This window comes from Dioscorea cayenensis, chromosome 18, assembly GCF_009730915.1.
Source record: "Dioscorea cayenensis subsp. rotundata cultivar TDr96_F1 chromosome 18, TDr96_F1_v2_PseudoChromosome.rev07_lg8_w22 25.fasta, whole genome shotgun sequence".
Taxonomy (NCBI): domain Eukaryota; kingdom Viridiplantae; phylum Streptophyta; class Magnoliopsida; order Dioscoreales; family Dioscoreaceae; genus Dioscorea; species Dioscorea cayenensis.
The window spans coordinates 22,597,811-22,625,452 of record NC_052488.1 but is presented as its reverse complement, the minus strand read 5'-3'; the positions used below and the strand labels follow the sequence as shown (position 1 = coordinate 22,625,452).

Sequence of the window (27,642 nt, the reverse complement as noted above, 5' to 3'; positions counted from 1 at the left end):
GTTCAGGAGTGAACCCAGTTAAGCGCAATAGAGCCCAATGATCAACAAACAGCCCAGGCCCACTATCCTCATATGCCATGTGGCCCAAACCACCGACCTTTTAAAGGCCCTTCGTTCCCGCTTCCTCTCCATTTTCCCGCTCCCTCTCCTCTGAAGCAACGACTCCATCGACGACAACTTCGCTCACTGGCAATGGACCACGATGTGATCAACGCCGCCGACAATGGCGGCGTCCCCTCGCCGAGGCCTTTCCATAAGGCAAAGACGGAACTAGCGGCTTCAAAGCTGTTCATGCGAGAGGTGATCTTTGTCTTCCTCTTTTTGATTTCGGTATGGTTGTTCTGGATGTTGTTCTCCTCGTCAAACGCACCTGTCGTTTCCGGCCTCATCTCGAGCAATGGATCTTTTGATGGCCTCCCCAACAACACCTCACTGCCGGAGATAAGGTTCGTGCACCGGAGACTTGAGATCTATCTCCTCCCACGATTGAAGAACTACTCCAACGCTTCAGGAGAGGTTAGGTTTATGTCTCTATAATGCTCGTTCTTGGCTTCTTTTCAGTGGAATTAGTTTGATTCTTGATTTGCTGCTATTCAGTGATTTCATAGCTTTCTTTTGCCAATCCTCTGGTTCGAAGTTTGCTATCAAAACCAAAGCTTTTTGTGAATATGATGTTAAGGAATCAAGTGATAATAAAGAACTAATTGGATTATATATTTCTCCTATTGTGATTCTGATCTTGGACCTCTGGTTCTTGTTTTGATGTAGTATGATATATGAGTATTTAATGCACTTGATCTTCAGACGTCTTTGTGGAGTAATTGCACTGTGTTTGATTCTCAGCTGCTTGCTTTCTTGTTTCTTTTTGCCAATTTTCTGGTTGGAAGTTGGCTATAAGAGGCAAGGCTTTGTGAATATGATGTCAAGAACTTGAGTGATAATTAAGAACGAATCCGGTGATAAATTTCTCCCCTTGTGATTCTGGTCTTGGACCTCAGGTTCTTGTTTTGAGGTAGTATGATATAAGAGCAGTTAATGCACTTGATCTTCAGAATTCTTTTTGGAGTAACTGCACTGTTGGATTTTCAGCTGTTTGATTTTTCTTTCTAAATCCTGATCTGTTCTATTTTTCCACTTGTTTATAGTATTAATGAATTGCACCAAAAATTTAGTTGATTAAGAAGCATTAAACGGAATTGCATGCCAAGAACTTCAGAATGCTAGTTGATTTATTCTTTCCAGATCCTGTTTTGTTTTACGTTCCATATATGTATTGTGACAATCAATTTATATACTTATCGTGCCAATGAATTGCACGAAAGGTTTAGTTGATTAAGCATTCCCGGGAATTGCACACCATCTTCTTGTTTATATATATATATATATTTAAGCCGTTTGTTTATTCTCTTTGTTATTTTTTTACTAACAGAATTTGTGTTTAGCTATTGATTCAACCTTTCACTATTGTTTTAGTTATCAACTGAGAAGCAACATGAGTTTGAATTTGACATGGAGGGATTATTTGCATAAATATGACTACAAATGGTATGCCATCTTTCAATAACTCGCATTAATGTGTGATAGATGAAATTATCTTTTCAATAAAACCATGGCTAAACAGTGCATTTATTTCTCCCTCTGACAGGGTAAAAGTGAAAAATTAGCTGCATCATGGATTTGGTTGAGATTCTAGCTTGTATTTTACCAAATAATTCTCGTTCATCTTTTCACTTCTGGTCTGGCTTTCTGCCTTTTGATTCTAACTTGATGGATGTATTGTGAGATAATTCTAACACATGGTCAATATCAGGCTGAAACACAAATACCATCTGCCCTCTGGAGTTGTAGGCCGCTTGTTTCACATTGTTACGCATTACGAATTCTAATGGTGGCCTGAATCAACAAATGAACGTTGGTAATAGCATTTCAGCTGAATTTTTCATCCCAGTGCACTCTTTGTAATGATCTTGACAAATTAGTCCAAACTCTAGTGTTAATATGCCATTATCTTTAACTGATTGCATATGCATTGCAATGGATATGGCTGGCCTTTTTAATGCCAGACTCATGATTTCAAATTTCAATCAATCTTCATAGCATTTTGAGGGATACATCCTTTTTCCCTTCTTACTTTTTCTTCAATTCAGGTATAACTGATAGATTCTGAAACTTGTTATGGTTTTGTTGCTTAAATTGCAGCAAGTAGCTTGAAAATTTCAATGTTGATTTCATAGCTTAAGCTTCTCTGTTTGGCTGTTAAAATTATTACTGCAAGTTTAGGGATATCTCCAATGAGGATGAACTTATCTATACTTGAAAAATGATGTGAGAGTGGTCAGTGAGTTGCCTGAATTTTCTTCCGAAAAATTTGATTATGACATCAGGAAAGTTTATTAGTTCAAAAATGAAAGCTTGATCTCCTATTTGGTATCATGAGGATAAGGTTTTCCCAAATTAAATCAAAACGAAGTAAGCATAGCAGCCCATATGAATTTGTCATTTTTCTGATATACCAGCCCCAAGTCAAATTGTGCAACTTGAGATGTTTTGATCAACATTCTAATATCACATGCAACATATTTTGCCTTGTCATGTGACCATATGGGACTTTTCTATTCCAAATAATTGGCATAGGTGATGTCTTGCTAGACTTTGTGCAGGCTTTTTGTTGGTTGCCAGTGTTTCAACTTTTATAATTGTATGATGTGGAATTCATAACAACAGAAATTGGAATCTAGTTTAGATGAGTCTTCCATGAAGAACAGAGCACCTCGTGATCTCTGTTGCTTTTGTGCCCTTATAGAGTTTTTAAGAGTTATATATATTAGTTCATCAGATTGGTTTTCCATTTTCACTCTTATCCTTTTTGTCTTTTAGTGTTGCATATAATTAACGTGAGAGGAATATTGAATGACCAATTATTCCCACTTTCATTCACTTAAGTCCAAGAGAGTTTCTGAAGATCAATATATATATATATCATTTTTCAACTATATGCTTGTCAGAAGGAGAATTATTCCTGTTTTCTTTCTCTAATTCTATACATACGGCAAAATTATGCAGTGATGCTTGCTGATTTCTTCTGAGATAGACATAGCTGTCACCTGCATATGCATCAACTTCTTGGTGTCTAAAACTTAACTTTTTTACTGCTTTCTCCGAATCAACATCTCTATCTAGCCTTTAATTATTCTAGAGTTGCAGGTATTAAGCATTTAGTGATATTTAACAATTTTCAGAATTTTTTCCTCTTCTCAGAGTTCCTATCATTTTTCATTCTTTGGTGTCATCTTCTTTTCTAAATCTAGACCTTTTTTCTGTCACTTGCACTATTTGTTCAAGAGTTTTGCAACATTTATTTTTTCTTTTTCTTTTTTTTTCTTTTTTTTTCTTCTGTAAAGTGATAAGCCACCAAATATATAAAAAATAATTATTCTATTTTCAAATTTAATTAATATATAAAAAATAAAAAAAATAATTGTATTTATTTATGACAATGACCGAGAGTTCAGCGGGAAAATACGCCAATAATTGAGAGTTGTGGTTTATTATATTTATTAAAAAAATATGTATATTTTAAGAATGAAAATAATTTATCGCAAACCATTTATATTCTCAGTCAATAAAAAAAATATATATATATATATATATTTTTTTTTTAAAAAAAAAAGAATACAGTAATAAACACTGAAAAGTTCATCTCCTTGCTTGATTCACTCGGTACAATCCTATTTATACAAAAAGAAAATTACCAACTAGTGGCACACCCCAAACAATTACAGCCATTAATTTTTCGTTAACATCAACACTCTGATGATCATTTCTAAATAATTTGAATGGCTGTCAATCATTTATATAATTAATTTCGATGGGTTCTCGTTTACAAATAGCATTAAAATTCATGCATTCATTTATTTTCCATTTTTAGGTACTTTTTTTTTATTATTTTTATATATTTAAATATCGGAATAAATTTTGGGCTGGGTTGAATGACTTAGCCCAAGTTTAGTAGGGTTCCCGGGCCTACCTCCGTCTCCGGCGGCAAAGAGAACTCCCCCGATGCCGCCTCTTAAACCCTAGAACACTCCTTTTTCTTTCAATCTCTCTCCAAAACCCTAATCCCTAACTCTCCTTTGGTTTCCAAAAGGATTTCCCGAAGAGATGGGCGCCCTCGCGGCCCTCACAAAGTGGATCCCCGAGGACGATCTCCTTCTGAAAAACGCCGTTGAGGTAATCTAACGCTCTATATCTCCTTTGTCTGCCATTTTTTTATAGGTTTTCAGGCACCCTTTGAAAATTTATTCATTGGTGAGACGTAGGAGTATTTAGGAAGCTTTCTAAGAATAGTTTTTAAGAATAGTTTTTTTCTTTTTTTTTGGATTGTGATGCATGAATTTATAGCTGTTTTAGATGAATTTTTTGGGTCTGGGTTTGATGACGAGATGTCTGCGACTATTTAATCTGAAATTTTAAATTTCTAAGTATGAAATGATAGCTTTGCAGTTTTTGCCAAGAAAAAGGCTTAATTTTTAAATGCTAGGTTGGACTTGAGAATCCTTTTTGAACTGTAAATTTTGCAGATTTCAGGTCGGATGTAAACTTTATACAGAAATTTTGTGCGCACACAAATACAAAATCATCTTTTGTTCACTAAAATTTCGATAAATGATTTGTTATTATTTTTTTTTGCTTGTTTGTTTGTTTGTGAAAGGCTGGTGCTTCTCTGGAGTCACTGGCAAAAGGTGCAGTCCGTTTCTCCCGCCGATACACTATTACAGAACTGCAAGACCGGTGGCGCTCACTTCTTTATGACTTGGATACATCAGCAGAGGCATCTGCCCGTATAATTGAAATTGAAATTGAACTGTCTGTTTCCAATGCTTCCAAAGCCAACCGCCTTACTGGTTTGAAAGGGAAGGAAATCCCTGGAAAAAGGAAAGGAGGGAGTGTCAGGAGCCATTACTTTGCTATGCGGAAAAGGGTGTGTAGTGAACCTTGTAATTCTGCCAATTTAGGCCTACTGGAGCCAAGTTCACTTATTTCCACAGGAAATGGTGTTGGATATCGACATTTTAAACCTCAAATTGGAGATGCAGTCAGTAATTGTGTCACTGCTATAAATTCTGAGTTCCAAGAGCCTTCCCCAAATCATTATGATCATCTTGAGATAGCATATGAGAGTGCACGGGATATTTTGCATGACAGTGCAATGCTTGGTTCAGCTGCAGTTGATGCCAGTGTTGATACTGCTGATAGATTTCACACAGACTCCATTGATGATGATTTTCCTGATGTAATAGCAGATAATGATTGCCTGTTCCAGTATACAGAAAGTGATATACCATCAGTTGACAAATTAGATGCCGGTAATGCTCATCAAGCATTTCACCATGACTTTGTTCCAAGTGATATGCCTCAGCCTGCAATAGAACACATAAGTTCTCCAAATCTCTTCCAGAATCTACATGAAACTGGACTGCCACAAACATTGCCAGAAAGCAGCCTTTACGGACATGATGGTGTAAAAACAGAAAGTTTACCTGACTTCAATCCCTCCATTTCTGGTCAGGAGCAGCTATGCTCTGGTTTTGAAGGCAAGGATGACTTGAGCTCACAGGTGCCAGAACATGGTGATTCATTTGATAGGCTTAGATGTTCATCTTCACAAGTGGGAATTCCTGTTTGGGAGACAATTGATGGCATTTCTCCTCCAACCATTGGAATTGATGGACACTTCGGAGATAATCAAGGTGCAAATTCGTTACTTGACTTTCATGATATCACAGAAATGCATTCTCCTGGGTGCCATGGTGCTATCTCAGAAACCGAATTGCAGGATAGAATACCTGATGGTGCATTAGATAGTGCAAGAATAGTTGTAGAAAATGAATACATAGGTGTTTCAAGCTCGTATATGAACTTTGCAGATGATGAATTCCTTTTGATCAATATGGATGAGGACATTGCAGACAGGTCCAGCCTTAATGGCCTAAATTCCATCTTGTTGAGTTCCCCTAGTGATGCACTGCAGGACAACGCATGCATCTCCAGTGGACCTGATGTGAAGGAGGCTGCTGATGCATGCCCAACTGTTAATGATGCTGCATATCAAGGGGATTCGAATGACCTCCTAGAGGAGTTTTATCCTGCCAATGCTGATGATGATAATGTATGCATTGCAGGTGGCAATGAACCCTCTACCTCTGTAAGAATACCCCATAATACTGAATCTACTGAAGGTTTTATGTTTTGCGCATTGAATACCGAGGATACAGAAATACCGTGCAATGATGATGTTTGCCTACCTTGTCATTCGCTCCCATCATCTCCTTCTGATGTGGAACACAGTCCTATGGAAAAACATTTGTCTATTTCCTCCTCGAGTGAGTTTTTAATTGATGATGGAAGGTCAATCGCACAACCTTTTGCATCCTCTGTGAAGACTGGAATTTCAAACATTGGATTGTTGGAATCATCTGATGGTTGTAGGACAGAAATCAGGTCAATTGAGAATGAATCCAGAGCTGCAGCTTCTAGATGTGCTGGTGTTGCTTTGGGTGATCCAAATTCTTGCAATTCTATGAATGCCTGCTTATACCCCAGCTCTCAATCTGCTCAAAAGCAAGAAAATGCAGCAAAAAATTTGGGGAAGCATGGCAGTTTGGACTTGTTTCTTCAAAAGCCCGCTCAAGTGTCTGATCTTGCCATGTGCAATGCTAACCATTATAAAGAGGAAGCAAATATGCATGCGACACTGCAGGGGCGTATACAATATCAAGAACAAAGCCATGCTGAAATGACAATAGGAGATATGGAGAAGAGCATGCCAAAATCAGATCAGGAAGATCATTTCTCTGACAGCGATTGTGATGTGCCTAATTTTTCGGATATTGAGGCTATGGTAATGTTTTTGGCGGTGAATTAAAATAATTTGGCTGCTTGTTTATCTTGTTTTTGCCTCTTTTTTAGTGGTTGAACCTCTCATGTTGTCCTTCTGATGTGGTTATTTTGCTTATGGGCTCCGTGCAGATACTTGATATGGACTTGGATCCACAAGATCAGGATTCATCTCTCTTCACCAAAGAAGGTAATACCTCTCAGTTTTTATTTGTTGGGTCAACTCTACTTCAAGAAAAACTGTTCAGATTCTAGTGTGACTAATATTGATTTAGTTGTGTAACCTTATGGTTTTGTTTAAATCTAGTTTTGTGACAGAGTTGACACCTTGTTGTTACTGTTTTCAGTTTCAAGATATCAATGTGCACATACTAAGAAAGCCATCGTAAGGCTCGAACAAGGGGCACATTCATATATACAACGAGCTATGTCCTCTCACAAAGCTTTTGCAGTTCTATATGGCCGTCATTTGAAGCATTACATAAAATTTCCTAAGGTACTTGTTGAGTTTGTTATTGTGATTGATAAGGTCACATTTTCTTTCAGATAAGTGCCACTGTTTCTGTTAGGATTTCAATTTCTATTTCTAACTAACATGGATGTTGCATTTAATTACCTGTAGAGTCTCTTCAATGCCTTGCTTTTCATCAATTGGTCTGCTTCTCATAGTTGAAATCTTGAACTTAAATCTTGTAATTACTGAGCCTTTGTACCTATCTATAGGTCTCTCTTGGTAGAGCAACAGAAGATATGAAGGTTGATATTGATTTGAGTAGAGAAGGACGCTCTAAAAAAATATCTCGACGGCAGGTTATTAGCCCTCTTCCGCTCCACATTCCTCAATATTTAATCAACTAAGGACATTTTCTCATTCTTTTTGCATAGTTCTTTTGGAAGAATGTGATTTATGTTAAATCTCAACTAACAGGCAATTATTAAGATGGAGAAAGATGGATCATTTTTTCTTACAAATGTGGGCAAGGGTTCAATCTTCATCAATAGCAAAGAAGTGCCCGCTGAAAAGCGGACAAAGCTAACTTCAGGTTGCTTGATTGAGGTAAATGAACCATTCCTTCTAACAGCAATAGAAAGAGAGGATTTCTCCATTTGATTTACTATTATTATTTTTTAAATTTATGTCCGGTTTGTATTTGATTGGATCAGTTCCTAGAGTAACCACGGAATGCTAGGAATTTGAAATTTTAGTTGGCGCAGTTGAATTCCTTATTGGTTGGTCTCATAGAAGAAGAATTGATGTGTAGGAACATCAAGAGAAGAAATTTACAATACCATGCCATCCTGATCTATATCCACACAATGACTGAAATAAAATTGGGGAGGTCACTATTACAATGAATGTAATGTAATTCCATTACCAAATTTTGCACTTTTGAAACCAATATATCACTGGTTTGCAGACTTCCCCTATGTTTATGTTGATCCAATTCAAACTCAGACACCGTATTGTTGTGAATACGTGAATGAGCTTAAATCATAGAGGCAATTGTTCTGATGGTATAACTAGTTTCTTTGTTTCTCGTTTTGCTTGCAGATCCGGGGTATGAGGTTCATATTTGAGGTGAATCAAAATTCAGTGCGGCATTACCTCAATAATATCCAAGGCAAGCAAGAGGAGGATTCGAAATTTGACTGGACACATGATCAGAATCATCAGATCTCATGAACTCATTACTCAAAATCATTTCTTGGCACTTGCTGCTTCACAACTGCAACAAATAAGGTATTACCTCTGCCTATACATTGCCAAGACCTGTGCATATCTATACACATCACAGCCTCACTGAGATGCCATTCCATTTGACATGCTATAAACTTAGTCTTGCTATGTGCCAAACCAAAAACAAGCCTTGCTCGCCAATGATTTCCGCTGTTTCATCATGTGTAACTTTATGTTGTTTGTTTCCCTGAAATCCATATATATATATATATATATATATATATATTTGGTTAAATCACAACCTGTTTGATTGCTGAATTTTCTTCAAAGAACCTCATCATGTCTAGCTCACAAGGTATATTTCAGTATGTGGGGTCATGCAAGCCTGAAACAGCTAAACCCAATGATGATGTCCTTCCCCATTTATCTTCCATTCATGCATAAGATATAGCGCATGGACATGAATAGCATAGCATCTCTTTTTGACTTAATAATAATAATACACCTTAAATGATTTGTTTTCTCTAGCCTTAGATACTAGTGTCTAAAATTGGCCTTACTTTTTTTTCTTTTTTTTTTTCTTTTTTTTATTTGTTTGATCTTGCAATTAGACTATATAATATGATGGAAATCCAGCGAAAGTAATGTTTGATGGTTTGATAAAACTGGTGTAATAAGTTGGTAAAAATTTAACACGGAGAGAGATTGGTAGTTGGAGTGTGACTTAGAATGTCTGGCTGGAAATATGAGCAGTGTGATAAGATTGCTGGTACTTCATTGGAAGAGTAAAGAAAGCAAAAGAAAACAAATAAAAAAGGTGAATAAAAGAAGAGAGAGAAAGAAAGATGTCGCCGTCGATCCAGCTATTTTGACACGGCTTGTAGCTGTCACGGACCATTTGGAGCCCCCCCTATGCATGGGTCCTAATCCAATTCCCCATCCGGTCCCATCAATATCAGCCAATGATCCAATATTATTATTATTATATATTCATAATTAATGAGAGAAAACATGACAATATCAAGCAAATATCCGGAAGAAAAATAATAATTATATATATATATATAATAAACAAAGAAATTCCATTTGCATTGAATTGGATATGTGGGCATGAATGAACATAGTAAATATGGAGTAACTAAAACTTGTTGCTGATGATGAAGTGGTCTTAATATGATGATAATGGTGAAAGTGAATAAAGAAATGATAAAAAGTGTGGAGAAGAGTACTAGGTGGCACATTGGGAAACCCTCATCACTGTGTGTGTCATTGAGTCAAAATGGTGCTTGTGTCTTGTGGTTGTGCTTGTGCTTGTGCTTGTGCTTGTGCTTGTGGTGGCTGGCTCCTTGAAGTCAGCCAATGGAGAGTAGCAGTGTCCTTGTTGATCCTTTTGCTATATGGCCTGGCGCCATCACCAGTGTTTTGGCCTCACCTTCAAAGTGGCAAACCGTGAGATTAAAAGCCAGACCCCACAATCATCAACATTCCCAATCTTGTTTCTCTAATGTTCTTTCACTCTTTTTTCTCTTCATTCTTTTGCCTTTTCTGAAAATACAAATGCAACACTTTTGCATTCTATTCTATTGTATACAAGATTTCCCTCCACAAAATTTTTCATTTACTCCCAACTTATGCATTGCCAATTTTGAGATGCGTGACATTTTAAAAACAGTAATGAGCCGTGAACAGTACCACTATTATTACACAAACTGGTTCGACTCTATTAACTCCAACCCGCACCCAAACACCGTACCCAACCAAATCCGTAAATCCATCACGTCATCATCGAACCCCTACCTCCTCAACACGTGTTCACAATCAAATTCTCCACGTCATCATCGAACGCTGCGGTACAATCACCTCAAAAGTCGTCTCTTCCTTTTCGTTGTTTACGCTCACCACACACACGTATCCCCTCCTCTCCAAGCGGCCCTATTAGGGAAACGGGAATAGATAGGGCGGTGAGCTAACCCTATCCTTGGCCTACATTTCCTAAACTTATACTAATAATTTGTATTATTTTATTATTTTATTTTTAGAAGATATTTTTTTAAAAAAAAAAAAGAGAAAAAATATATAATAATGGCATCATCATCTCCACCCATTTCCTCTCCACTGCTTCTCTATCTCTCACTTAGTAAGCAGTGGAGTGGAGTGGAGCAATGGGCTCTTCTCCACGTTATCATCTTATTTCCCATTATACCCCCACTAATCTCCTCATTTTACTCATCCTACCCTTCGTCACCGCCGCCATTAACGTCACCTCCATCCTCCAAGCTCACCCGGATCTCTCCGACTTTGCGCGCCTGCTTGTCACCACCGGCGTCGCCAGTGAGCTCTCCGGCCGCTCCTCGCTCACTCTTCTTGTCGTTCCCAACTCCTACCTCGCCCGTTCCTCCGAACTAGGCCGCTCCGCCGGCGACACCGCTGATGTGCTACGCTACCACGTCCTTCTCGAGTACCTCTCTTGGTCGGAGCTTCGCCGGATCCCCGCCTCGGGGAAGCTCGTCACCACACTGTACCAGACCACTGGCCGCGCCGCCTCTAACCTTGGCTCCGTCAACCTAACTCGCTCTCCGTCTGGCGTTCTCATCGCCCGATCCCCCGCAGGAAATGCTACGGTTCTCTCCCCTATCGCCACCATCCCTTACAACGCCTCCGTCCTCGCCGTTGACGCCCTCCTTATCCCCTCCGGTTTCGACCTGGCTGCCTCCGAGGCCCGCCCCGCTCCCGCCGTCAATATCAGCCGCGTCCTCGCCGACGGCCACGATTTCAACGTTGCCGCCTCGATGCTCGCTGCTTCGGGCGTCGCAGCCGAGTTCGAGGCCGATGAACGCGGCGCCGGGATCACCGTCTTCGTCCCGACCGATGAGGCCTTCGCCGAGCTCCCAGCGACGGAGAGACTCCAGTCCCTGCCGGCAGATCGCAAGGCAGTGGTTCTCCGCTTCCATGTCCTCCATTCCTACTACCCTCTCGGTTCCCTTGAATCGATTGTGAACCCCGTCCAACCGACGCTTGCGACGGAGGACACAGGCGCCGGCCGCTTCACGCTCAACATCTCTCGGGTCAACGGATCCGTCGCTATCGACACCGGCGTCATCCAAGCATCCATCACCCGCACCGTCTTCGATCAAAACCCAGTAGCGGTGTTCGCCGTCTCTCGCGTGCTTCTCCCTCGCGAGATCTTTGCCAAAGGGGCTCATGCCTCTCCGCTCGCCCCACCGCCGCTTGATCCGGTAGCCCTATCCCCAGAGAATGACACTCCACCGACAAGGCTTTCCTCCCCGCCAGGGTTGAGAACCGAGATCAAATCCGGATCGGCGGCGCGATCCATCGCGACCGCCGCCGTGAAGGCTTGTTGTATAGCGATGCTGTATCTACTTGTTCTGGTATGAGTCCTTTTATTTCCTTCATTTTTTTTAAATCAATTTTGGTTTTTTTTTCTTAGATTATCTTGGATTTGTATACGAGAAAATGGATTTTTCTAGCTGCAAAGCAGCAATTTTTATTGTGGATTTAATTGGGCACTCAATCGGAATAATCTTTCAAAAAATATAAATATATATATATATATATATATATAAAAAATTATTTTTCTCCTTTGTTTCTCTGCCATTGATGTCGAAAAAGAGCTTCTTTTCTAGCGATGAATTAGGGATCGGGGAATCAGATTCGGAGAAGAAGACGACGATAATAACCATTATGCCATCAGTCCCTCCACCGCAATTGAAGCCAAAACCTCGGGCTATTCCTGTCTTTTTCTTTTCATGTACTAATCTCGAGGCAGGATGGACGGTGGATCTTGATTAAACAGGCTGTCAAAAATTGGTGGCTTTGTCCCCGCTCGGGCTCTTGAGATTCTTCCGCCTTTCCGATAACGTCGTGTAGTGTATTCGTGGTGGGGCTGGCCTTCGCTGGACGCCGCGTGTCGTCTTGCTGAGCCTTAATCCCACTTGTAACAACCCCATCTTACAATTCACTCTACAGCTAATCCTTCTTATTATATATCATACATATATAATATATATATATATAGATAGATGTTGAAGTTAAATGTAAATTTGAATTATAGAGAATCAGGTCAGGTAGTAGAGTAGAGAAAACTTATTTTTGTTTGTAAGTGTGTTAGAACTTAGAGAGATATTTGATGGTCATGGAGATGCTGTTCCCCACTACCCACTTGAGTCATGGTCAGAAGCCAAAGAGGTCCAATTGATGGATGTGGACGGTGGTGGAAGTGTGTGGCTAGTGGATATGGATTTTGTTTTTTGATGGTGTGATTTTTTCATAGTGTGTGTGCATGCAGAGATGGTTTTGATGTGTGTCCACCCAATTTGGCAATTAATGAATTTCCCACAAATTCAACCCTGTTGATCAAGTGTTTGTTTGGTTGGATGTTGAATTGGTCTTTTGGATTGTGGGGATTGATCTAGTCTTACTGGGGTTCACATTGGTTGAAGATCTTATACTGAAATAATGGCCTTCGGTTAATACCCAACTTCTTCTTTAAATGTATCAATCTCTTAATTATTTAGCCACCCAAATACATATACATTTTTTTATTATTATGTTTTAATCATGTATTAAGAGTTTATTGTGTATTAACCGCTCGGTTGTTGTTTTGGTAGTCATTTATTATTTTTTAAAACTAGGATTTTAACAATTGGTCATTTTAGAAAAAGATGATGCATGAGCATAGAGAGGAGGGAAGAGTATTGTTGTTTTTAATTAAAAGAAAATCCTAAGAAAACTCACAGAGTGTTTATCAAATTTTACAAGACCTATTTCTTATTAGTGAAAAATCACAAGAAATATAATTATTAGAAGAAGGAAGAAGGAAGAGAGGGTTGTGACGTACTTTATCCATACAGAAAAATGAATGGAAATAATGAATTGAGACTTTCCCATAAATTTCAAACATTTCATTCTGTTTGGTTTGATTCAAGAGAGTGCCGGTCAAAAATGAAAGCTCTATTTTTAAGTATAACTTGCAAGAATTGAAGACCCTCCCTCCTCCAAGACTAAGTGGAATTGACTTATTTTTAAATATTATTTTAATAGAATTTAAATCCAAACAACTCAATAAATCGAATATATGTGTGTGTGTGTGTGTGTGTGAATTACTTAAATTTTAATTAATTTATTTGACCAAAACAAAAGGTACTTTGAAAAATAACTTTCAAAAAACTTTAATACTTTGGATGACAGCTGCAACAACTAAAGAAGTTAAAATGTTGGGCTTTGAAGAATATGCATGGCCAACTTTAGATAACAAGAAACATGGCAAAGAATAACAACAGCATCCAAATTCCAAGATTAAGTCTCCATACAACAAACCTTCTAGATAATAATCACAAGTCCAAACCCCTCCATGCCATGCCATGCCATTGTCAAACATTTCAAAGCTTGGTTTTTTTATAAACGTGACATCAACTAGTTACATAAAATCAGACCTAAAACTCATTCAAATTATCATGATTATGACACCCTTTGATTCATTGAGATTTGATAATTCTGACTTTATATATATATATGTATGTATGTATGTATAAACACTTTGTTTGCATGTCTTCAAACACGTGCCATGACTCAATGGATAAACAAGCTACACATTCACAACGATAACAATAAATTTAATTAAAATTATGAAGTTTGACCTATAATAAATAAATAAATAAATAAATAAATAAAAGATTTAAATGAAAGTGGGCGTTCAAAACAAAAGAGGGAGGGCGGAGTGAGTTGATATTGGATGGGTTGGGTTATTCATGGTAGTGAATGGTGACATCAATGTCATTCACCAAAAGCCATTGCCTCCAATGATCCAAACCCACAAAGTCCATCCTCTGACCCCACCATGCATTAATGCAAATATACCCACCAACTGTTTCTCATAAAAGCCACTCTTTCTCTTTCCTTCCCTTCCTTCCCTTCCCTTCAAGTCAAAGCCACCATCTCTTATTAGTTATTACTAGTACTCCTAAGTTTCCATCTTTAACTTTCCTCTTCTTAAAACACTCACCTTCCTCTATCCTCTTCCACGTGTCCTTACCTCCTTTGACTTTTTACACTTAATCTAATAAAAACCTTCCTTTTTTAAAAAAATTAAACTCCATTTAATAAAAGATCGGTATGAAGAATACTGTTTTAACTTAAGAATTTGAAAGTTTGAAAAAAAATAAAATAAAATTTATTTCGGTTGTTTTTATTTGAATATAGTAGTTTCATTTAAATAGTCAACTCCGGAAAAATTCAACTTCTCTATCACAAAAGTCAACGCCCACCACGCTTCTCCTCCACTCCTCCTCTTCTCCTTTTTCCAAACCCACCCACAAAGTCCCACTCTCTCTCTCTCTCTCTCTCTCTCCCAAACTATTCCCTCTCCACTCAACATCTACAAAAGAAAAAAACCAAAAAAATAAACAAAAATTTAAAAAGAAAAAAATCTCAACCATGTTGTTCTTGTTCTTGTTCTTCCCAATCTAGACCTCATCGTCCGGCCAAACTCTTAACTTTCTCGCTCTCTCACCGCCAACCATGGGCAACGCTGTGCCCAAGCTCTCCTCCTCCTCTTGTTTTAGCTTCTTAGCCCACCGCCGTCATCGCCGTGGCCGCCGTGACGCTGCCGCTGTCTCCTCCGAACCCTGCGATGAAGGTTTTGGCCATTCCTTCTGCTACGTTCGGCCTGACATTAAGCTTGATGAAACTACCACCTTCCGTACCATCTCCGGCGCCGCCGTCAGTGCCAACACCTCGACGCCTCCATCCACATCGGATCTTCACGCTTTTGCTTCGCAGCTTACTTGGCCGGCGGCGGCCGCTGCCTTTGAGAGCTCAACGTCTTTCTCTTCCGTTCCTCTTCAACCAGTCCCTCGCTTCTCCTCTGGACCTCTTTCCGGCCCTCTTGCCGAGCGTGGCTTCCTCTCCGGCCCTATCGAACGTGGCTTCTTATCCGGCCCCATCGACCCCCGTGCCGCCCCCTTCTCCGGCCCTCTGGAGCCCAAGGCGTCAACTCCTCCTTCTCGTCTTCAGCGAAACTTCTCCCGCCGCGCCGCCACCAACCTCCTCCGCGGTATCTCCAAGGCCATCTCCCGCTCCATCTCTGTCAAACGCCCCATAAAGTCCGAGTCTTTGGATAGCTCCGCCGGCTCCTCAAATCACAACGGCTCCAGTGACCGCACCAGCGATGACACTGAGTCTCTCGAGCCGACGAGCAGCGGGAACAATCTCCAGTGGGCTCAAGGCAAGGCCGGAGAAGATCGCGTCCATGTCGTCATCTCCGAGGAGCACGGCTGGGTCTTCGTTGGCATCTATGATGGATTCAATGGTCCTGACGCCACTGACTACTTGCTATCCAATCTCTACTCTTCTGTCCAGCATGAGCTCAAAGGACTGCTTTGGGACGACAACGATAACGACAAAGACAAAGACAACAACGAGGCCGTTGAATCCCAGCAGCGTGCGGAGACTACAAACCATCCGGCAGTGTTGCATGCTCTGTCACAAGCTTTGATGAAAACAGAGGAAGCTTATTTGAGTATTGCTGACAATAAGGTCTTAGAGAATCCTGAGCTTGCTTTGATGGGTTCTTGTGTTCTTGTCATGCTGATGAAGGGGGAGGATGTTTATCTCATGAGTGTTGGGGATAGTCGTGCTGTTCTCGCGCATAAGAATGAGGAAAGGTGGGAGCTTGGAATGATCAGTGAGGAGGCCATGGTCAAAGAGGTGGATGATAATGGTGATCACTATTTGGCTGCCCTGCAACTCACCTTGGATCACAGTGCTTCTGTTCAAGAGGTGATTAAGATAAAGATGGTTTCTTTGATGATCTTTTTTCTTTGTTTATATATATATGGATTTTAATAGTTTTGATTGCATTGTTATCTGTGTGATTCAGGAGGTGCATAGAATAAGAAATGAGCATCCTGATGATTGTTCAGCAATAGTGAATGATAGAGTCAAGGGCTCATTGAAGGTCACCAGAGCTTTTGGTGCTGGTTTTCTCAAACAGGTATAACACTAAAGATGATTCATTTTGTTGTTGTTATGATTATTTGGTTATCTGACATGATTATTTAATACTTTGTATTTTCTTTTTATTTTCTCTGCAGCCCAAATGGAACAATGCACTTCTTGAAATGTTTCAAATTGATTATGTGGGTAATGCACCATATCTTTCATGCACTCCATTTCTCTGCCACCATAAACTTGCATCAAGAGATCGGTTCTTGATACTATCATCAGATGGACTGTACCAGTACTTTACTAATGAGGAAGTAGTTTCCCAAGTTGAATTGTTCATGTCAATGTGCCCTGAAGGAGATCCGGCTCAGCACCTTATTGAAGAAGTCCTATTTCGTGCGGCGGAAAAAGCAGGCAAGTGTTTCTTTTCTAATGTTTAGATGAATATTCAGAAATTCAAACAATGGAAACCAAAGTGATGAAATGTCTTGACTATTTGATTCCAGGTATGGACTTCCATGAATTGCTTGAAATACCACAAGGGGACAGGAGACGGTACCATGACGATGTTTCGATCATAGTCATATCTTTTGAAGGAATGATATGGAGATCTTGTGTGTAAATACAAACACAGAGTAGGAAGAAGATATATATAGAGACAATGGCAAGAGGAATTGAGCTTTTGAGCTTCTCTCCAATTTGACCAATTGGTTCAATTTATGAACTTGAAGCGCAAAGTCCATCAACTTTCAGTTATCTATGGTCTATATAAATGAAAATTTCTTTATTCAATGAGTTAGTGCTATGTGAATAAACTGGATGATGAAATCAAATTCTTTTACTTTGTTTTTTTTTTCTGTTTTTATCTCTGGATTCAATAAACAAGATTACTGTGTAGCATTAAAACTGCAGCAACAACACACTCTACAGAAAAGAAAATAGCAGACAGGGAGTCTGCATAACATGATACAAGAATTCTCAGGATTAATTCAGAAGTAACAAAGACTCCATTTTTTTCTTATGTTCAACACTGCTGAATGGATGTTCTTCTTCTTTCTGAAGTTCAACCTTTGGTTTATCTTCATGGTTTACCAAAAGTGGCTTTGATTCAACAACAGTCTTCAGGGAATCAGAAAAATCCTCTTGGACAATAAAATCCTCATAGTGAGAGTTGCATCTTTTTGCATAGTGATCCTCACAAGAAGATGGATTGGAGGACCATCTGTGATTGAAACTCCCAAAGCCTTGAATCCCACGTGTGACCTTCCTTGCTCTGTCCCTCTCCTCTTTCAGCAATGGTCCTTTCTCAAGTAGCTTCAACACCCTCTCTGACTTTTTCCTAACAGTCAACCCCCAATTGAACCTACAATACATATCAACCATTCCCAACATCATCATCAGCAGTACCACTAATTTGGAAAATATAATAAAAAAGATCCAAACTTTATCAGTTTCTCACCCTCTCTCATCAATGTATTGAAAGTTTCCAAGCTGTTCAATGGCTCCTCCATCAGCCTGAAACTCATCAGCAACACTCTCTGGTCCATGAGTGAGAAGATGCTCCAGCACTATGATAGCATGATACGGCTCTCTCCATTGCTTCCTATCAAACTTAGTCAACCTGAATTTATTAAACAGCACGCACACACACACACCACTAAACATCAACAAAAATTCATGAATCAATGGAGAGAGAAAGATAAAAATAAAAAACCAAAAAGATGAATGAATGAACCTTTTGTGGAGAATCTCAACAATCCTCCAATAATCATCAATCTCAAACGCTGCTCTTGATATAAATCCCATGGTTTTGGCATCTGGTGCCCATGAACTCCCATTGGTTACCTCTTCCGTCAAGCTAATAAAAACAAAATTCCAATTTTTGATTGGTAAAAGGAACAAACATGAGAAAAAAAAAAAAAGATTGTAAATTTTTTACAGTTGAGCAGGAGTAACATCAGTGAGAGCCAAGCGAGCAGTCTTGATCTTCTCTTTGAGAAAGAAAGAAGCTTGCTTCTTGAGCTGAACCAAGAAAGGAGATCCCATGTTGGGCATTCCCAAGATGGAAGAAGCCATTAGAGAACAAGCTTTTTAACTCTCAAACAGGATGATATAATCAGATAAACAACAACTGCTCCACTAAAACTATGGCTCTAGACTTTGAAGGTGGTTGTTGGAGTTCTTCACCTGCAAAGCTTGGAAGCTCTTGTTTGGTTGTTAATGGAGGTGGAGAAGAGCCAAACAAAAAAAGTCAAGATTTAAGAACAGAGAAAGCGAAGCTAGTTCAAAATTTCAAGGGGCGAGGTAGCCGTTTCCAAGCAGGGCAAATGATGCAACGTTAGATACACGACAAGACTTTTCATAAGATTCGTGTCGGTAATGATGCGCGGCTTCGGAGGGTTAGATTTGTTTTTTTGCTTTTAAACCCCTTGAAGAATTGTAATTGCTTGATAGTCCCTATAAATGTTGGGTTGCTATTAAATAATTCTTCCAATGGTTGCGTCACTTACTTTGAATTAGTCTTTAGTGATCTGGAGAAGAATGGATTAATTTATATTGAGATTAAATTTTAAAGGTTTGGGTCGTTGGAATGGATCTCCAAATGGCGTTATGGTGTACAAGAACGTGACGCCTATAACACGTAAGGGGCAGTTAGCATTTACGTGTTTTTCTATCATGTTTATCATAGAAATTATATATGATAGAGATTTTACTGTAAAAATTTTTGGATAAAACCATACATATATATATATATATATATATAGGAGGAGAAGACATGGTGGCATGTCATACATTGAAAGGTCAATGATCATTAAAATGAACATGAATATAATGCACCATGTTGCTACACAAACTTTCTATAATCTTCAGCATGCCATATACAAACATGACATGATAACATCCATTAGGAAAGTTAAGTCTCAACCACCTTACACGCCTTGATTCACACGAGCTGAAATTATATTATACAAGGAATTATATAATTGTACTATGTTCCTGTTTTATTTTTAATACAAGTGGTTTATCCATCTTTCTCAAAAAAAAAAAAAAAAAATTTATATAATTATAATTATTTTAAAATATAATTAACAAACACTGCCTAGTGAAGCAGATTATTACTTGAATGATAAATAAACAAAACCAATGTTAAATCCCTAAACCAATGACATTGTTTTATACTATAAAAATATTATAAAAATATTATAATAGTATTGTTCATTCACTGTTCTATAAGAAATTATTTTGCTTTGGTTCATAAAATTTTTTTGATGTAATATGCCTTTAATCACAACATTTGACATCTGACATAGTTAATAAATCCTTAGAAGATCAATCAAGTCACCATAATACACTACCGTATTTGCTTATTCCTTGACAATGAGACAACATTTATTGTCTTTGTAAAAAAAAAAAAAAATACAATTAAACTTTTGAAAAAAATTGATAACTTATTAAAAATATATATACGCCCTCTATTATTCTGATTTATCTCATATAAATGAATTAAAAATATAAAGAAAATAAAAATACTATTGGATGGGAGAAGAAGAGCTACTATTATAATCCCACATCGGCTATTGGGAAGAAACTCCATGTTTTTAAATAAGATGTGAGAGGGTCAATAACCACGACCTTACTTGAACAGGATCTGTTCTATAGGCTCGTACAATTGACTCCTTGAGTGCAAAGGAGACAAGCAACAAAGCCTGGTGGATGAACCATGGCCTCGAGATCAGAGCGTGATTAACGGTCCTGATCCTATCTTGGATCCAGACTGTGGAGGATCGTTCTCAACCCCCGGGTTGAGGTGGTCTCGAGGCTGTCTGACAGGCTCTTAATCTTTTTATTTTTGTGTTTTTATTTATTTTTATTGAATAATTAATCATAATTTCATTGATTCAAAACCCATGCCTAGATACAGTAAGTCCTTATCAATGTTTCTCCCTTTTTTTTCTTCTTTTTCTTTAAAGATGAGATTTGTCCATGATCTCTACCTTGTAGAGGATGAGTTTAGAAGAAAAGTTAATTTCCAATATCTATATTATTTAGAATAAAGTGAATTAATCATAATTTCATTCATTCATTCAAACCCATACATACAATAAGTCCTTATCAATGTCTCTAGTTTTTTTTTCCCTCTCTCTCTTTAAAGATGAGATTTGTCCATGATCTCTACCTTCTAAAGCATGAATTTAGAAGAAGAAAAGTTAATTTACAATGTCATGTTGTATGACCATCATGGAAGAATTTTGTTTATCACCAAGTAATTAAGCAGAAATATTGATGGTTAGATATATCACTTGCTTTGAAAATCACAGAAGTGTGAACATTTGAAGCATATCATATGGTATAAGCCAAAACAAGCAAGTTCCAGTGGAATCTATGGGCCAAAAAGTTCCATAAAAAAAAAGTGGGGAGAAAACTGAAAAAGGAGAGACACATCCCACTAGATATATACATCTTTCACATGTTTCTCAAATGGTCCTTCTTTCTTCTCCCTTTCAACTTTTATCTCTGCATATTATCTATATGTTTGAAAGTTTTAGGATGCAAAGATACAGAGACATTGAAGAAGGTACACCATGTTCTCAGGTGCACATTAGACATGATTAATGTCCTGGTGTATCTTCTTCTGCAGTTCTATGCATTGTGATTGCCTTGGTCTGACGTAACCAGGACCAGACCTGGCTTGATGAATTGGTGACTGAATCAAGTGTTTCTCAGATGTGGTCCTTGTATTTGTGGTCCTCTACCCAAATTGGCAATGCATGAATAGTGCTTCTCTAGCTGTTCATATGGGTCTTGTGTCATAAGCTTTGTACCATCTATGGTTCTCTCCAGTGCACTGCATGTTCATATGATTAACTTTTCCTGCCATTTGATTAATTTCTTATGATTTAATCATATTTCTGTATTAATGTATTGAATTTCCATTGGACTTGGACTTGGACACTATATTATTTGTGTGTGTGTGTAGATACATATCTACATTAATAGTGAGGCTTTAAAGTTGGAAGTCAAGAGGAATACTAAAACTATTATTATGTCTTAAAGAATGACAAATGCATAGGCCCACCACCAAGGAACCTTTAAATGTGGTGTGTGTGTGTGTGTGTGTTGTGTGTTGTGTGCTTGTGTTTTAAGAAATGGGATGCATGATTAAGCATGCATACATGGATATGTTTTGAAATGCAAAAGAGGATGATTGCTGGACATGAAGGATGATGATGGTCAGAATGGTGGCAAAATCATGAGAGGAATGGGTGAGAAAGAGGCCAAGAGTTGAGATACCATCATGTCTTTAACGTGTCATGTTTCTTCTTGGATGTATAGGACTTTGTTCCCATATGTCTTTTCCTTCTCTTATAACTAACCTTTCTTCTCTAATTATCTTTCTTTTGTGCTTTAATATAACAACTCACTTGTACTCATTCATACATCCTTTCAAACACACTCACACACACACACACACACACTCTCTCTCTCTCTCACTCATGTACTCGGAATTACTCAAGTTCTCCATTGAGTTCTCTTCAATTACCACAATGGAATCTTCAGAGATGGATAAGAAGCAAGAAGATGAAGAAGAGAGTGAGGAAAAGAAACAAAGAGTGAGTTACTATACTGCTTGTTCATCAACATCTTCATCTTCATCTTCATCTTCTTTTATATCTCTCCAAGTAAAACAAGAAGACAAGCATGAAGAAGATCATGATGAAGCTGGCTACCAAACTCCAACTTCTCCAAGACATAAAATCCCAACAACTCTCAAGTGCCCACCACCTCCCAAGAAACCCCCAACCACTCTTAGAGCTAAGAGAAAACCAAGGAGAGTTCTTCCTCACCATCAAATCAAAGTGTTCTTCATTCAAGAGCTTGTTAACATTGAACCAAGGAGGAAGAAGGCCAGAGCACACATCACCTTTGGTTGAACAAATTTCAATGCTTAGCTTTCACTTGATAATTAATTAGTTGCATGGTATCACTACTTGTTTTTTTTTTCTTTTGCTTCTTAATTTGGTTTGTGTTTTTGTTTTAGAGTGTTTTGAGTGTTATGTTTGTTGGTGTAGAGATGATGCCAAAAACCAAGATTTAGTTCTACTCTAGTATACAGTTCTTAATCATTTCAAGTAATGAAGATATTTAGTTCTCTTTTCTATTTATTTTGTCCTTTTGTTTCTTTTACTCTTGGTGCAAAGTGAAGTTTCATCATTTTTGAAGTCTTGTGCATCTTTAAGACTACAACAAATCTATTACTCTAAAACACTGATATCATTAGACAGTACAGTAGATCTCATGTTCCGGTATTTTAATTCGTATATATTGTGGACATGAGACTACTTTAATTCTGCCTTTTAATATTCTGTATTGCTTTAGTATTGGGGCCCTATGAATAAGAAATTCTTAAGTTCCACACTTCTCATATCATACCCAAAATATTAATCCATTGGAATCAAACTCAAAATGTGCAACCTTAAAATTCCAAGATATATAACTCTATATTTTACTTTAGTCTCTCAAATTAATGTACATACATATATATATATATAGTTTTGATCTTATTATTTACATTTTACATCAATATGAACATAATTTTGTTTCCAAACATCTATGCAGTTATATTGTCAAAATAACAAAAACCAAAAAAAAGTATATTCAGTAGCTGTTTGCTGCTCTTGGAAAGGTGTATGTCTGGAAGGAGTGGTCAGGTTGGTCACTCGTGCAGGGTCTTTTGAACCAGTTTGCAGGACTTGGATGTAACCGGTTTGCAGGTCCATGTAGGAAAAACGGCACCCACTCTTTTGACCATTTGCCATTTGCTATGAAACAATAACTTTTAGAAAGACACTCATCAGACTTAGTTTTCACCAATGGCTTTTCATTTTTACAAGAAAACAAACCAAGCACATTGAGATTATTAATTTTGGCATTAAATAGCAAAAGAAATGTCAATCAGACTGCAGATCAGCCTGTTCATGTTGTAGTATAGTAGACAGGTCTTCAAAACCTTAGATCCAAAGCATGTTCTCAATCATGAAGAATCAAAAATATTCTCTTCATTGTACTCTTCACTTAAGTAAGATAAATAATAATAACATTAATAATAACTTGATTCAGATGCGAAGATGATTATGTGGCTGATGAGTCTAAAGCAAAAAAAAAAACTCAATCATGTTTTCCTTACACAAAACAGAAAAAAGGTGTGAAAACTTGAACTATAATTTGCGGAATCGAATCTGCATTAAGTATTCCGAAGGACATGTTCACATGACAATTCGATTGTTCAAATAAGTTACTTCCAAACAACATGGCCGGAATGATTCTAAACATAACATAGATAAGAAGTCTTATATGTTTTCAATACGGTGGTGTTTGTTTTCAGAAGAATGGGGGGAGTATCACCCACCGTCTCGGGTACCTGGGGCGTCCATCTTTTCCGTCAAATAACTGCAAGATACAGATGAATTAGAAGAAAGTCCTATTAGGTGAGATTTTACATGAAAGCAAAAGCAAAAGCAAAAGTTGAGGGATTGTGATGACTAAAGAGACAGATGGCCCAAGCACACACTAAGATATGGAACTAAGAGATCTTACCTTCTTCAAACGTCGGTGCTTTGCTATGGCCCAGTTGGTCATAATGAAAGTAGCCGCCACAAGGAAAACATAGCCAGCCACCGTCTGTGTAGCAATGTTGAAACCAACCCACTGATAGATCTCCGTCGTGTAGTTTGCACATGTCACAATGTTGAACAAAAACCCACTCGGAATTTGGTATCCACCATTGCCACTTGGGCTTCTTAGGCTCCTCAATATCAGATGGCAATAGAAGTTTGAAACCTGGCAAATTATACCAAAGCCAAAACCTATCTTCATTTGCAAATCACTGACAGGAGTGTAAAGTGGATGGTTCACATAGTATGCAATATAGGTGCCAAATGTCCAGTAATAGGCACAGTTTCTGAAGACATTCGACAAAGGTGAGGTTGCATGGCTGAATCTGTGAACAAAGAATGTCTCCATGATTCTTTTGAAGTAATGGAAGCACCAGTAGTACAAGGCGTAAGTCTGGACTGGGTGAATGACACGCTCACCCTCATAACCAAAATATTTGTACACCGGAAAGTAATAAAAGATGGGGTAGATAACTAAAGGACCCAAATACTCCCAAAAGAAAAGCGTACTGTACAAAACTTGTGGGCCCAAATCCTTGAACATCACAGTCACATTATTCGTGTTCCCATCAAAATAATCTTTAAGACTTTTCTTTGGATCAAGGACAACCGGCCTTCCCTGAGTTCCAGGTTGCACAGGGAGGGTAAGACGCTGTCTAGAAGGATAATACTTCTTGTCTGGAATATGAGGAAAACTGTTCAGATACAAACAGCCAATTGAAGAAAAAAACAGTAGAAAACAAAAGCATTGGTCAACAAGACGGATCAATATTTTGGAAAAAGTAGCATGAAAAGAGCCCTTCAAACAGTTGATCCTGAAAGCTCAACCAACAAGAATGCAAGCAAACTTTTCATTTAGATGCCAAATTCATATCAGGTTGAGTTAAACTGAATAAACTGAGTTGCTCCAAATCTCAAACAATGAGGGCAAACCAAGCAAACATGAACAACATGGAGACATGCTCAATGACATCAATCTGGAAAAAAGAGTTCAGAAATTTGACTAAGGACCAACATGTCCATGGGATTATCATGCAGTAGAGCCTATTTAATAATTATGTGCTGATCCAACTCATCATATCTATCCATATATCATTGTTTTCGCATGAGCAGTCTCTGTCCTTATCTTTCTAAATGCTAATGTCTGAAGTATTGAAAATATACCAACAATATCTAAGAGTATAATATTGAATCCAAGTTCAATAGGCAGAGAAATCAGAATAGGCTATAGATGCATTAAAAATTAATTTATTAACTAATTACCAAACTACTGCAATCTGCATAAACATAAAGCACGGCATTATCAGAATCAGCGCAATTTCAGGTTAGTTAGACCAATAGATGGGAACACTTGGCCTGTTGCTTCTCATATACAGAAAACTGGAAACACTGTCAAGAAGTTAAATTTTGCAGAAAGTACCAAAACTTTAAAACCTTAGTGAAAGGGTAAAACTTGCTGATAAACCTTGTCTAGCATCCTGATTTATTTAAAGAATGGAGTGTCAAGAAAGATCCACTATTAGAAAAATGATGGATTATCATGCAGATAAAGGATTTATGTTGTTAGACATATGACATTGAAAGTAGATAAAATCTTCCGAGATGTCGATAAAACATATCCCTTGAGTAACAACAAACTTTTGACTTTTGCCCCACCACAAAGTAGACAGGTTGTTCAGCAACCACAAAATTTTCATATTCCCCTTCGGGGGATGCAGGTGAATCTGTGCTCTTTTTAAATATAATAACAATAACTCCAATAATAAAAGGGTCCCTTTTACTGATATATTTGCCTAGCATCTATTTCAAACACTGAGATACTTCACGCAATATCTCCTTTTTCAATAGGTGGCTATGTTATCAATGTTTATAAAAGCACAAAACCATAAACATTTCCAAGAGTTTTGTTCAAGCATCAATTTCAATGTTTGACTTGAGTGATTCGCAGTTCAACCAATGCGAATAAAATAAATTCACAAAGCCCAGTCCTATTCAATGTACAGCGGCTACACAGGCTCAAGTCACTGAAATTCAGACACTTACATCTAAAGCAGAGCAGCATACTAATGAACATATCTACTCGGCCAAGTTTGAATTGGGACAGAAAGTCTGATAATTTCACAATAATTGATTTCAAAAGAAAAACTGAAAATCAAAATACCAGCAAATATGAGTAACCACCATGAAATTCACCACCAAAACAAACACAACATAATTAAAACCCAAAAATCAGAAACACTTCACACGGGAAAACAACGAATGAATTAATCAGCAAATCCCAACCCTATTAAAAACCACAAAACATCAAAGAAACACTTACTTCGCTTGTGAATCGCATTCTGGAGGTCACTCACGGTAGCCTACATAAGAACAAAACAACCAAAACAAAGTAAAATAAGAAACCAACAACCAAATACCAGATCTATGCCAAAAACCAAAAACAGAGAATGAAGAAACCTGGTCATTGATCTCAATCCCACCCCTGATGATTTCTCTCCCACTACGTGAAACCACAGAGACTTTCATCTTGGCCTAGAAAGACGAAGGCTTCTCCAAACCCTAGATCAAAGAGAGAAGATCGAAGAAGAGGAGAAGCAAGAGAGAAGAAGAGGTGTGTATTTATTTGAGCTCATTTAATAAGAGTTACAGTTCCAACCAAGAGCCATGAGATAATGAGCAGTCGGATGGGCCCCGCGCTGACGGGTCGTAGTTATGCTTTTTAGTTGGGAGTAGGCGGCCCAACCCAACTAAAACCATAATCATCGGCCACGTCACCACTTGGTAATTTTACTTTGACAACCCCCTTCTTAATTTATACTCCTAACTAATTATTACTATCCTGTTTTTTACCATCATTTTCACAAAAAAATAAAATAAAATTTACATATGCTCTTTTTGTAGAGTTACAAGCAAATTTGATATAAACTAAGTCAATTAATGACAATTGTGACATGGCCGAACATGTAAAGTATTTAACTATTATATAAAATATTAAATGCTGAACTTTTTTTTAATGTTCAAATGGTAAATATGAGGTGTGTGTAGTGTTTTGTCTATATGATTTCTTTCGGTTCTATTTAGTTGTTTACCTTGATTAATTCACTTTAATTAAAAAATAATTAATTAAAATTAGTTGTAATTTTAAATTAAAAAAATATATTATAACCAAAACTTATTTCGTTAATTTTTTTTTTAAATTCAATTAATTAGTTTTCCAAAAAATATTACTATATGGAAAAGTTGAAAAAAAAAAAAAATATTTATTATTTTATATATTTTTTAAAATGATATATACAGAAAAAATTAAAAATAAATAAAATTGAACAAATAAAAAGGACCGGAATGGGTACTAAAACAATATTAATTAATGCATTGAGCATGGCAGGCTGTGCTGGTTTAGAATTGGGACCAAGAATTAATTAAAAAGTGGGG

The 27,642-nt window shown here is 37.8% G+C and overlaps 6 protein-coding genes and 1 non-coding gene across 9 annotated transcripts; 5 read left to right on the top strand and 2 right to left on the bottom strand.

Annotated features, from left to right (window-relative positions):
* The first annotated feature begins 151 nt into the window (after window positions 1–151).
* Window positions 152–2,043, top strand: LOC120282673. Of its 2 annotated transcripts, XR_005543015.1 has the most exons (4): window positions 152–516; window positions 1,474–1,545; window positions 1,646–1,736; window positions 1,811–2,043. XR_005543015.1 is itself a non-coding variant. In XM_039289512.1 (3 exons), the coding sequence occupies exons 1-2, from the start codon at window positions 193–195 to the stop codon at window positions 1,528–1,530; spliced, it is 381 nt and encodes a 126-aa protein (XP_039145446.1). In that variant the 5' UTR covers window positions 152–192; the 3' UTR covers window positions 1,531–1,545; window positions 1,646–1,804. The 2 variants fall into 2 exon arrangements, 1 of the variants encoding a protein (XP_039145446.1); XM_039289512.1 differs by lacking the exon at window positions 1,811–2,043 and having other exon boundaries at window positions 1,646–1,804.
* Window positions 2,044–3,979: 1,936 nt separating this feature from the next.
* LOC120282407 lies at window positions 3,980–9,144 on the top strand. Its single transcript, XM_039289213.1, has 7 exons — window positions 3,980–4,230; window positions 4,712–6,901; window positions 7,030–7,087; window positions 7,245–7,393; window positions 7,621–7,707; window positions 7,826–7,954; window positions 8,450–9,144. Exons 1-7 carry the CDS (start codon window positions 4,162–4,164, stop codon window positions 8,579–8,581), a joined length of 2,814 nt encoding a protein of 937 aa, XP_039145147.1. The 5' UTR covers window positions 3,980–4,161; the 3' UTR covers window positions 8,582–9,144.
* Window positions 9,145–10,033: 889 nt separating this feature from the next.
* On the top strand, window positions 10,034–12,953 carry LOC120282408 (fasciclin-like arabinogalactan protein 4). Its single transcript, XM_039289214.1, has 2 exons — window positions 10,034–11,964; window positions 12,220–12,953. Exons 1-2 carry the CDS (start codon window positions 10,738–10,740, stop codon window positions 12,223–12,225), a joined length of 1,233 nt encoding a protein of 410 aa, XP_039145148.1. The 5' UTR covers window positions 10,034–10,737; the 3' UTR covers window positions 12,226–12,953.
* Window positions 12,954–14,991: 2,038 nt separating this feature from the next.
* On the top strand, window positions 14,992–17,387 carry LOC120282114 (probable protein phosphatase 2C 4). Its single transcript, XM_039288864.1, has 4 exons — window positions 14,992–16,372; window positions 16,473–16,586; window positions 16,687–16,951; window positions 17,044–17,387. The coding sequence occupies exons 1-4, from the start codon at window positions 15,113–15,115 to the stop codon at window positions 17,157–17,159; spliced, it is 1,755 nt and encodes a 584-aa protein (XP_039144798.1). The 5' UTR covers window positions 14,992–15,112; the 3' UTR covers window positions 17,160–17,387.
* On the bottom strand, window positions 17,361–18,845 carry LOC120282115 (ENTH domain-containing protein C794.11c). Of its 2 annotated transcripts, none has more exons than XM_039288866.1 (4): window positions 18,477–18,845; window positions 18,273–18,395; window positions 17,997–18,140; window positions 17,361–17,900 (listed from the first exon to the last, which is right to left on the bottom strand). In XM_039288866.1, exons 1-4 carry the CDS (start codon window positions 18,611–18,613, stop codon window positions 17,522–17,524), a joined length of 783 nt encoding a protein of 260 aa, XP_039144800.1. In that variant the 5' UTR covers window positions 18,614–18,845; the 3' UTR covers window positions 17,361–17,521. The 2 variants fall into 2 exon arrangements, with proteins under 2 accessions (XP_039144800.1, XP_039144799.1); XM_039288865.1 differs by having other exon boundaries at window positions 17,997–18,158; window positions 18,477–18,841.
* A 1,320-nt stretch (window positions 18,846–20,165) lies between these two features.
* On the top strand, window positions 20,166–20,371 carry LOC120283205. The gene has a single exon (XR_005543200.1). It is a non-coding gene; the product is annotated as a small nucleolar RNA U3 (small nucleolar RNA).
* Window positions 20,372–23,742: 3,371 nt separating this feature from the next.
* On the bottom strand, window positions 23,743–26,834 carry LOC120282400 (very-long-chain enoyl-CoA reductase). Its single transcript, XM_039289205.1, has 4 exons — window positions 26,668–26,834; window positions 26,531–26,570; window positions 24,134–24,888; window positions 23,743–23,986 (listed from the first exon to the last, which is right to left on the bottom strand). Exons 1-4 carry the CDS (start codon window positions 26,734–26,736, stop codon window positions 23,918–23,920), a joined length of 933 nt encoding a protein of 310 aa, XP_039145139.1. The 5' UTR covers window positions 26,737–26,834; the 3' UTR covers window positions 23,743–23,917.
* Window positions 26,835–27,642: the final 808 nt, after the last annotated feature.

What these genes read in the sequence shown, in the direction of transcription:
- LOC120282673 (XM_039289512.1), top strand. Translation starts at nt 193, where the DNA reads ATGGACCACGATGTGATCAACGCCGCCGACAATGGCGGCGTCCCCTCG. An exon ending in ACTCCAACGCTTCAGGAGAG is followed by an intron (nt 517 to 1,473) that starts GTTAGGTTTATG and finishes CTATTGTTTTAG; the next exon opens with TTATCAACTGAGAAGCAACA.
- LOC120282407 (XM_039289213.1), top strand. Translation starts at nt 4,162, where the DNA reads ATGGGCGCCCTCGCGGCCCTCACAAAGTGGATCCCCGAGGACGATCTC. An exon ending in TTTCGGATATTGAGGCTATG is followed by an intron (nt 6,902 to 7,029) that starts GTAATGTTTTTG and finishes GGCTCCGTGCAG; the next exon opens with ATACTTGATATGGACTTGGA. An exon ending in AAAAAATATCTCGACGGCAG is followed by an intron (nt 7,708 to 7,825) that starts GTTATTAGCCCT and finishes CTCAACTAACAG; the next exon opens with GCAATTATTAAGATGGAGAA.
- LOC120282408 (XM_039289214.1), top strand. Translation starts at nt 10,738, where the DNA reads ATGGGCTCTTCTCCACGTTATCATCTTATTTCCCATTATACCCCCACT.
- LOC120282114 (XM_039288864.1), top strand. Translation starts at nt 15,113, where the DNA reads ATGGGCAACGCTGTGCCCAAGCTCTCCTCCTCCTCTTGTTTTAGCTTC. An exon ending in ACAGTGCTTCTGTTCAAGAG is followed by an intron (nt 16,373 to 16,472) that starts GTGATTAAGATA and finishes TGTGTGATTCAG; the next exon opens with GAGGTGCATAGAATAAGAAA. An exon ending in GTGCTGGTTTTCTCAAACAG is followed by an intron (nt 16,587 to 16,686) that starts GTATAACACTAA and finishes TTTTCTCTGCAG; the next exon opens with CCCAAATGGAACAATGCACT.
- LOC120282115 (XM_039288865.1), bottom strand. Translation starts at nt 18,613, where the DNA reads ATGGCTTCTTCCATCTTGGGAATGCCCAACATGGGATCTCCTTTCTTG. An exon ending in GATGTTACTCCTGCTCAACT is followed by an intron (nt 18,396 to 18,476) that starts GTAAAAAATTTA and finishes TGTTTTTATTAG; the next exon opens with CTTGACGGAAGAGGTAACCA. An exon ending in CAATACATTGATGAGAGAGG is followed by an intron (nt 17,901 to 17,996) that starts GTGAGAAACTGA and finishes TATGTATTGTAG; the next exon opens with GTTCAATTGGGGGTTGACTG.
- LOC120282400 (XM_039289205.1), bottom strand. Translation starts at nt 26,736, where the DNA reads ATGAAAGTCTCTGTGGTTTCACGTAGTGGGAGAGAAATCATCAGGGGT. An exon ending in GAATGCGATTCACAAGCGAA is followed by an intron (nt 24,889 to 26,530) that starts GTAAGTGTTTCT and finishes CTCATATTCCAG; the next exon opens with ACAAGAAGTATTATCCTTCT. An exon ending in AGCACCGACGTTTGAAGAAG is followed by an intron (nt 23,987 to 24,133) that starts GTAAGATCTCTT and finishes TGTATCTTGCAG; the next exon opens with TTATTTGACGGAAAAGATGG.